The 10457-nt window shown below is 43.0% G+C and overlaps 1 protein-coding gene across 1 annotated transcript; it reads left to right on the forward strand.

Annotated features, from left to right (window-relative positions):
• The first annotated feature begins 1112 nt into the window (after nucleotides 1–1112).
• LOC121548228 (cellular retinoic acid-binding protein 1) lies at nucleotides 1113–8653 on the forward strand. Its single transcript, XM_041859632.2, has 4 exons — nucleotides 1113–1290; nucleotides 2854–3032; nucleotides 3958–4071; nucleotides 8372–8653. The coding sequence occupies exons 1-4, from the start codon at nucleotides 1221–1223 to the stop codon at nucleotides 8426–8428; spliced, it is 420 nt and encodes a 139-aa protein (XP_041715566.2). The 5' UTR covers nucleotides 1113–1220; the 3' UTR covers nucleotides 8429–8653.
• The last annotated feature ends 1804 nt before the right edge of the window (nucleotides 8654–10457 follow it).

A 10457-nucleotide genomic window follows, 5' to 3' on the forward strand; every position in this document is an offset into this window, starting at 1 on the left:
GATTTCAGAGGGGATGAACATCTTGACTAAACTGTCACCCATACATTTAAAAAATATATTTTGTCATTCAAATGTCTATGGATTGTCTCGTCACGACCAGCAGAGTACTTTCAAAGTTAGAAAATGTTTATCAAAGAATGGAAAATCAGTTAACTATCCCTTTAATGTGTATTTTTCCCCTCACAGCATGATAGTAATAATGAAATAAGTTCACTCACTAAAAAAACTAAAACAAAGCTGCATCACGAACCTCGTGAAAGGATCATTCATTCAACGCTTAACACAAAATCAAACCATCTCTGTTTTTCTTTCCCCTACCGCTCTCTGTGTGTTCAAAGAAAAACACCACCCAAAGACTAAAGACAAATCTATTGATTGATGAGACAAACTGTGGTGGACTAGCATGCATAGGGAAATAGATGGGAGCCTTTTTAACGCGACACTTCCTGGAGGGATGACAGAGTGTTCCCTGCTCTGTTCTATACATTAATTATCCACCGCTGTCTGGAAGCCACTTTGTCAAAGAGATTGATGAAGAGCCATCAGAAAGAGAACAAATCAGACGTGATGGGAGGGGGTGTGAGTGAAGCTATCGGGGCCTCTCATTCTGTGTTGGGGGGCTGTTTCAGTGAGTTTCTTGCTTGGGATGAATTGAATGCATGTTTAGTCTGATCCTTAGCTGTAGCCAGGGAGAGAGAGGGCTTGTCAATGGGATGAACGTCTATATCCACCCTCAAAGAGACGGTTCCCTAGGAATCCCATCTTTAGATGGACATTGACTCCCATCGTTTATCGAAGAAAGATCTTAGATCTTATCACAACTACAATATTCGTTTATATTGGAAACCATAATTGCATTCAACACATTATTATATTGCTGTGATGGTGACATCCATGGTTCTCGTCTATGGAGTTGTTCCATTTAAATGCCCTATTTGTCCTATTTATTTTGCAGGCTTGAAACTGGACCACCTGAACCCCTGTCCATCTGTCATTTACAATGGTCATTAAGGGGAGGACTTTTCACTGACTCTTTCAGGACTTGAGAGAGAGCGGAGCATGCTGGGAGGGGTTATTACAGAGAGCGAGAGAAAAGGAGGGAGGGTGAAAGGGAGAGTGTAGGGGAGGGATAGTGGGACAGGGAACTGAGGAGAAACAGAGGAGACAGAGCATATCAAGAGGCAGAGAGAGACCGGTACACGCCGAGCCTTCCCAAGAAAATGACCAATTTCGCAGGCACTTGGAAAATGAGAAGCAGTGAGAATTTTGACGAACTACTCAAAGCCCTTGGTAAGACATCTATAGTTCTTACCTGCTATCATTAAGAGCTATTTGATAGAATAAATACTTCAAAATCCTAACTGTTGTTTCCCTATTGTGTCTCACCACCAAACCCATCATTATTTTGATCTGTGATCTATTATTTGGGGAAATATTTGAGAAAACAATTATTGGGAAAGGCCACCGGGTGTGACACATCTTGATCATCTTTGAGTTTTGCCTATATCCTCAGTTTTAGGATCATTCCATCATGTATTTTTGCCATGTACCTTGTTCATTTGAGCTGCATTTTATGTTGTCATGGGTTGATATTCCGAAAGTCATTTTCACATCAGTTTTCAAAAACATATACAAAAAAATTGAGTTGGGCATGTATAAAACATAATAGAAAATGTACACCAGGTGCACATGTAATACATATTACAAATCACTTATTGCATGTAAGCTTGATCTTGCGTGTAGCTTCCTGCCTTAGAATAGTCATATTTTCAGTGAAAGCAGTGTGGGTGGATCAGCCCAATGCTGCACAGTTGAGCCCAGCTGGTGTGGAACAGATGAGACAATTCACTGTGTTTGTTTTCTCAAATACGTCTCCTGTGACTGCACTGAGATCTCACTTAATCTGAGGTCTAGATATTGGCTTGGACAGAACTTTGGCTTTTGTTGCCATTGTTTTGTTTTTTCATCGTGGAACAAAGAGATGAGAGGAGGAAAAAGGAGGAATGATTGACCTCTCCTCTGGGAAACGCAAGTACACAGATTGTAATTTAAATGAGAGCAATCAGACTCATAGTACTGAAGGATACAGTATTTGAGAAAGAGAGAGAGAGCAGCTCGGAAAACATATGCATGTTGGGAATGAATGGAAACAGCCAGACATTTTCTCATCCAACTGTTTGTACTGTAACACTGGGACAGAAGAGCCAAATAGCTCCACAATTTTTTTTTCGGAGGAATCCATCAGTCTGCAGGAGAGCTAAACAAAGCTAATGACTCCAGCATTCCTTGTTTTCATCACCTTGTCATAGCGTCCCCCCATATTTGCAACATCTGCTGATAACCATCTCATTTGCGGTTGCTTGCCTTGAGAACTCTGTATATAAAAACCTGAATACTACAGCGCACTATTGATATCTTCTCTCACTCCAATAACTTTCAGTCTACCATGACTTTGCCACAAATAGGTAACACTGCCACTATTCATTCCTCTTGTAAATAAGCACCACCTACACCTTTGCAAGTGGAATTCATGATTTTCCTTCTCCTATTAATGGCGCCAGGAGGAGACAGAAATGTAACTGTACTCATCCTTGAATTAAAGAAATGGGAGATGAGGATCTTATGAAATCTGCTAACATGACATACCAGATGTCAGTAAAAGTCAAACGGTAGCCCTGTGAAGCCGTATTGTCAACATGGGTTCAACCCAGTGGCATGTCATGGTTGTGTCCAGTCAGTTGCCGTAACCTGACAAAGTTAAAACTGATCAATGACACATTCTGACATGCAATTGGTTATGCAGCACTTATGACCGTTAAAGTAAGCGTAATGACAGGTGTTATTTGCCCACAGGCGTCAATGCTATGTTGAGGAAGGTCGCTGGCGCCGCGGCGTCCAAACCTCACGTGGAGATCAGGCAGAATGATGAGCAGTTCTACATCAAGACCTCCACCACCGTGCGCACCACCGAGATCAACTTCCTCATTGGCCAGGAGTTCAACGAGGAGACAGTAGATGGCAGGAAGTGCAAGGTAAAGTCTCTGAGTCTGCCCCAATACAATGTAAAGGGAGTGTGTCTGCCCCAATACAATGTAAAGGTAATGTCTCTGCCCTTATAGAATGTAAAGGTAATGTCTCTACCCTTATACAATGTAAAGGTAGTCTCTGCCCCCATACAATGTAAAGGTAGTCTCTGCCCCTATACAATGTAAAGGTAGTCTCTGCCCCTATACAATGTAAAGGTAGTCTCTGCCCCTATACAATGTAAAGGTAGTCTCTGCCCCTATACAATGTAAAGGTAGTCTCTGCCCCCATACAATGTAAAGGTAGTCTCTACCCCTATACAATGTAAAGGTATTCTCTGCCCCTATACAATGTAAAGGTAGTCTCTGCCCCCATACAATGTAAAGGTAGTCTGCCCCCATACAATGTAAAGGTAGTCTCTGCCCCTATACAATGTAAAGGTAGTCTGCCCTCATACAATGTAAAGGTAGTCTCTGCCCCTATACAATGTAAAGGTGGTCTGCCCCCATACAATGTAAAGGTAGTCTCTGCCCCCATACAATGTAAAGGTAGTCTCTGCCCCTATACAATGTAAAGGTAGTCTCTGCCCCCATACAATGTAAAGGTAGTCTCTGCCCCCATACAATGTAAAGGTAGTCTCTGCCCCCATACCATACCATACCATGTAAAGGTAGTCTTTGCCCCTATACAATGTAAAGGTAGTCTCTGCCCCCATACAATGTAAAGGTAGCCTCTGCCCCCATACAATGTAAAGGTAGTCTCTGCCCCTATACAATGTAAAGGTAGTCTGCCCCCATACAATATAAAGGTAGTTTCTGCCCACATACAATGTAAAGGTAGTCTGCCCCTATACAATGTAAAGGTAAAGATGGCCAGGACAGGAAAGTACATGGCTGTATTGACATGGACCCTCTTCATTTTCACTATCAACAGAGCCTGGTCACATGGGAGACTGAGAGCAAAATGTACTGCAGGCAGACTCTCCTGGATGGCAACTGCCCAAGAACCTTCTGGACCAGAGAGCTGAGGGGAGATGAACTCATACTGGTGAGGATCAATACCAACAAGTTTGGGACTAGAGAAAGGTAGTAGGCAAGGCTGTCATGTCAGGCCCCCCTCAGTTTGATCTATTTGTATACTGAAAATATAGATTGTTCCTTTCACAAAGAATTCATTCAAAGATCTCAAATGTGTCTATCAAATTAGTTTTATGACGTTCATGTTAGAATGTATACAGATCAAATATTATTTGTCACATGCTTCGTAAACAGGTGTAGATTTTAATGGTAGGTTTATTTGAACAGTGAGAGACAGAATAACAACAAAAAAATCCAGAAAAATGCATGTCAAAAATGTTATAAATTGATTTGCATTTTAATGAGGGAAATAAGTATTTGACCCCCTCTCAATCAGAAAGATTTCTGGCTCCCAGGTGTCTTTTATACAGGTAACGAGCTGAGATTAGGAGCACACTCTTAAAGGGAGTGCTCCTAATCTCAGTTTGTTACCTGTATAAAAGACACCTGTCCACAGAAGCAATCAATCAATCAGATTCCAAACTCTCCACCATGGCCAAGACCAAAGAGCTCTCCAAGGATGTCAGGGACAAGATTGTAGACCTACACAAGGCTGGAATGGGCTACAAGACCATCGCCAAGCAGCTTGGTGAGAAGGTGACAACAGTTGGTGCGATTATTCGCAAATGGAAGAAACACAAAAGAACTGTCAATCTCCCTCGGCCTGGGGCTCCATGCAAGATCTCACCTCGTGGAGTTGCAATGATCATGAGAACGGTGAGGAATCAGCCCAGAACTACATGGGAGGATCTTGTCAATGATCTCAAGGCAGCTGGGACCATAGTCACCAAGAAAACAATTGGTAACACACTACGCCGTGAAGGACTGAAATCCTGCAGCGCCCGCAAGATCCCCCTGCTCAAGAAAGCACATATACAGGCCCGTCTGAAGTTTGCCAATGAACATCTGAATGATTCAGAGGAGAACTGGGTGAAAGTGTTGTGGTCAGATGAGACTAAAATCGAGCTCTTTGGCATCAACTCAACTCGCCGTGTTTGGAGGAGGAGGAATGCTGCCTATGACCCCAAGAACACCATCCCCACTGTCAAACATGGAGGTGGAAACATTATGCTTTGGGGGTGTTTTTCTGCTAAGGGGACAGGACAACTTCACCGCATCAAAGGGACGATAGACAGGGCCATGTACCGTCAAATCTTGGGTGAGAACCTCCTTCCCTCAGTCAGGGCATTGAAAATGGGTCGTGGATTGGTATTCCAGCATGACAATGACCCAAAACACACAGCCAAGGCAACAAAGGAGTGGCTCAAGAAGAAGCACATTAAGGTCCTGGAGTGGCCTAGCCAGTCTCCAGACCTTAATCCCATAGAAAATCTGTGGAGGGAGCTGAAGGTTCGAGTTGCCAAACGTCAGCCTCGAAACCTTAATGACTTGGAGAAGATCTGCGAAGAGGAGTGGGACAAAATCCCTCCTGAGATGTGTGCAAACCTGGTGGCCAACTACAAGAAATGTCTGACCTCTGTGATTGCCAACAAGGGTTTTGCCACCAAGTACTAAGTCATGTTTTGCAGAGGGGTCAAATACTTATTTCCATCATTAAAATGCAAATCAATTCATAAAACTTTTGACATGCGTTTTTCTGGATTTTTTTGTTGTTATTCTGTCTCACACTGTTCAAATAAACCTACCATTAAAATTATAGACTAATCATGTCTTTGTCAGTGGGCAAACGTACAAAATCAGCAGGGGATCAAATACTTTTTTCCCTCACTGTATGTGGTGAGTGTGAAAGTGTGTGTGTGTATGTGTGTGTTGGGGTGTCAGTGTAAGTATGTGTGAGTGTGTGATAGAGTCCAGTGTGTGTGCATAGAGTCAGTGCAAGAGAGTTGGTGCAAAACATAAAAAATGGGTCAATGCAGGTAGTCTGGGTAGCCATTCGATTAGCTATTTAGCGGTCGATTGGCTTGGGGGTAGAAGCGGCGTCCTGTTGGGTCCAGACTTGGTGCACTGGTACCCCACACTGTTAGTGATAACACTTCATTCTGAACCCAAGAGAGAGTAGGCCTGCAACTCATACTATGCCCCAAGAGATTATACTGTAGGTATAAGCTAAGATAAGCTTTTCCACCAGAGCACTCCATATGATGAATTTAGCTCTGCACAGCCCAACTCAGAAACTATTGTCACTGTTATGAACACCTCTGAAAGGGTTCCTAAGGGATTTCAAAGCTTTCTCTGTGATGTATTGCTACTGGCTGATATTATACTGCACAAACATACGCATGTTGTTAAGCTCCTCACACCAGGTCCTTACATCCGTCCAAAACACTTCTTGATGACTTCACGACACTGACTTTCATATTAAAAAGAAAAATGTGCTTTCTGTAAACTTCTGGCCTGTTTTAATTTTATAGACCAGATTGACAACAATAAATGGCGCCAATAACCTTAGATTCCAGTTTATAAGTGATGAGGATAACCTCTTTATTGACTCTTACAAAGCCCAGAGGGAAATCAAGGGGAAAACCTCTAAGTAAGGGACTCCTTTCTGGATAGCATGCTTGGACTTTGCAACAGGAGATGCTTTGAGCAAACATGAAATGTGTGTGTTTCAACTCAAGGGTTTGTAGTTCTGTGCATATTGAACTGATAAGCCATATGATAGGTCTGTGAGGCTGTTGTTGGACAACTGTCTGATTGTTTAAAGATGGGATCATGAGGTTGGCTCAGATTTTGGGCCAATATTGGTAAAGAGGGAGAGGTCAGTGAGACACGTGTGTTTTTTAAAAAGTCAAACATATTTCCCGCTAGGCACACATCATCTTGTGTTTTATTGTGGAGGAAAATACTTTTCGCTATGGCGTGGTGTTGTCAACAAATGCTCAACTTGGTAGGGTCTCAAAGGTGGGAACCATGACTTTTTCTTATTGAATTACCGCAATATGGAGAAAGCCACCAATGCACTGCATCTGCCCATCCATATGCGGCAAAACCTATTGATGACAAACAAGGTGCCACGATACACTTCTTCCCAGGTCCCACAAATCGAAACACAAACCTCTTGAAAGGTTGATCCCCCACATACCTCCAGAATGTTGTACTCACAGGCTAAGTTAGAGTTTTTTCCATCATCAATGGATCTACATTTCAGACTACGTCACCCGTGAACTATTTGTTTATTAACTCCAGGGAGCTAATGGGCAGCACCTCATCCTCCACTAAAACAAGCCTGCTCTCCTTCCGCTGACAAAGGAATCTGGACCTGGCCAGTAAAACGGAAATGCAGGTGGCTCATGTCAAAGCATCTATGAGCAGATGAAGAAATGAAGCTTTCAAGGAGGGGGGAAGGAAGGATGGAGGGGAGGAGAGGGTTGAGGGAGGGGGGGAGGGGGTTGGGGGAAAGAAAGTAATGAAGACCGTATGTTCTGGCTTTACTGTCTCCAGTGATGGAAGACGGATGGAGTCCAGGATGGGTTCATTAGCTTGGCGAAATCTCGGGGGGCTAGTTTAGTTTAATAGGACGGGCAGCAGGGAATGTGCCTTCAGTTATTCTGATACTGCATGTGTTCCTGACTGACACACTGAACTCTTATCTACCATGCTGTTGTACTGAAGAGTATCCCCTAGGTAAGAGGGGGGCTTTTCCTTCTCCAGTGCAGGCCTTTACCGCCAGAGAGGTGTGTGTGTGTGTGGAGGGGGGTTAAATGCTACTGGCTGTCTGCCTGCTCCTGCTCGCAATAATGTGCCTCATTGATCATGTTGTGTTGGAAAACGCCAATGGTCCCTGACGCATCACACGTTAATGTCTCCCTGGACACTCGCTGCACACGGCAGATGGCCCCATCTTAACGCCATTCTTTAAACCCGAATGATACTTACTTTCCTCCCTCCCTCCCTGGCTGCTGGGGTAATGATGATCTGTGGTGCTGACACAAGTTCGGTTGCAGTCTTGCTGCACCTCTGAAAGTACCATAAATCTTTGGGGCTCGATGCGCCTCCGCCACCCACACAGCTCTATCATTTCCCCCATTCATTCACTGATACTGTAGCAGCTGCCACGTGCCAAAATGACTAAAGTCTTTGGACAGGAAATCTCAGCCAGTTGTGTGCTAAAGCAGTCTTCCATTCTATCACAATGAGAGTTTGAACAATAAATATTTTTTTTATCCCACTTCTGACACCAGTTGTCGTATTTGAGATTAACATAAAATCGTCCTGTGTTCTTATCTGAAGGTTCAAACACTGATCTACAACAGCAAGAAACACTTGTGTTGATATAATTGGAGTGTTTTTCCCTCTCCCTTCTTTTTCAGACCTTTGGGGCAGACGACGTGGTTTGCACACGGATTTACGTACGAGAAATTAAATAGAACGTAGCATGAGGACCGACCAGGACCATCATAATGGGCTGCACCCTCCTTGGTACAGCTGCAGTTTCAGATCAATATTTCCTAACATAGCATCATATATCGGATTAAACAGACATTAGAGATTTACCATGCTTCATGTAACTAGACCAAACACGCAATTGTATCTAGACAACATTGTTTCTCACGCCAACTGCCTCTTTAATAAAACAAATGTTTTTCATCATCCATCGTCCTTTTTGTATTTACAGTGTTTTGTCAGTATTGTCAATAAAAGAGCAAGACAATATACGTATAATTTATTTCAACATTTGTATAATTTGTCTGGTGACAAAGAAATGTCTAAAAGAAACACATCTGCTTGTATCAAGACAAACATCAGGTAGGAAAATTATTAAAACTTAATTGTAAGTTTAGGTGACCTATCGCTTTAATATGCAGAAATGCCACAGCCAGGATGCAGAAACGGGCATCAGATTTGACCAATCAAAACAGATGCAGACCATATTTCTCGTGTTCAAGCAACTTGAACGCCACCTAGAGGATTAAAAGGAAACTACGGACAAGGCTTCAGTCTATTAAAATGAGAGTTTAATGCCAAACACCATTACTACACAACATCATAGAAGTCAAAGAAGAGGTGACAAAGGGACACAGAAAATGGACTACAAATGTAGTCTTTGTAGTTTGTATGTACAATTCAGCTGCCCGGTAGTCCTCCTGTACTCCATGTTCAACACAGTAAATAGAAAAATGAAAATCAGTCCAAAGATAGAAACAGTCCAAAGATTGTCTTTAGCTGGTTCCAGCACTGACAGAGTAGCCTTGTGGGGACAAATGTTGATGGGGAAACTTTTCCTGTTTGGGTTGTTAAAATGTCCTCCTTCCAGATAAATTGGTGGCAGTTCAACTTCACACACACTCCCACGACTTACAACTCCCCTCAAAGTATTGCCTGCTGTAGCTGCGTCAATATATTCCAGGAGATGGTTCCATTGGTAGTGTAGGAGCGATACGTCAGTCAGGTGGATCTGAGTATCATTCATGCTCTGGTTGATGTCCATATCCAAAGTGTTTTTGTTGTTTAAATCTTTTCATGTAAATCGGAATGCCCAGTTTCTCATGTAAGATCAGAATTAACATCCAGAATCTACAGGCTTTGCTGGACAGAAACAGAACCGGATGAGAAGGTTCTGGTCAGGGGTGAAGAGGTACCGAGTGGTGCAACATGTGGTTAGACAAAATGAAACTCAAATTCATACAGTGGGGAAAACAAGTATTTAGTCAGCCACCAATTGTGCAAGTTCTCCCACTTAAAAGATGAGAGAGGCCTGTAATTTCATCATAGGTACACGTCAACTATGACAGACAAATTGAGAGAAAAAAATCCAGAAAATCACATTGTAGGATTTTTATGAATTTATTTGCAAATTATGGTGGAAAATAAGTATTTGGTCACCTACAAACAAGCAAGATTTCTGGCTCTCACAGACCTGTAACTTCTTCTTTAAGAGGCTCCTCTGTCCTCCACTCGTTACCTGTATTAATGGCACCTGTTTGAACTTGTTATCAGTATAGAAGACACCTGTCCACAACCTCAAACAGTCACACTCCAAACTCCACTATGGCCAAGACCAAAGAGCTGTCAAAGGACACCAGAAACAAAATTGTAGACATGCACCAGGCTGGGAAGACTGAATCTGCAATAGGTAAGCAGCTTGGTTTGAAGAAATCAACTGTGGGAGCAATTATTAGGAAATGGAAGACATACAAGACCACTGATAATCTCCCTCGATCTGGGGCTCCACGCAAGATCTCACCCTGTGGGGGTCAAAATGATCACAAGAACGGTGAGCAAAAATCCCAGAACCACACGGGGGACCTAGTGAATGACCTGCAGAGAGCTGGGACCAAAGTAACAAAGCCTACCATCAGTAACACACTACGCCGCCAGGGACTCAAATCCTGCAGTGCCAGACGTGTCCCCCTGCTTAAGCCAGTACATGTCCAGGCCCGTCTGAAGTTTGCTAGA

The sequence above is a fragment of the Coregonus clupeaformis genome, unplaced genomic scaffold, assembly GCF_020615455.1.
Source record: "Coregonus clupeaformis isolate EN_2021a unplaced genomic scaffold, ASM2061545v1 scaf1401, whole genome shotgun sequence".
NCBI lineage: Eukaryota > Metazoa > Chordata > Actinopteri > Salmoniformes > Salmonidae > Coregonus > Coregonus clupeaformis.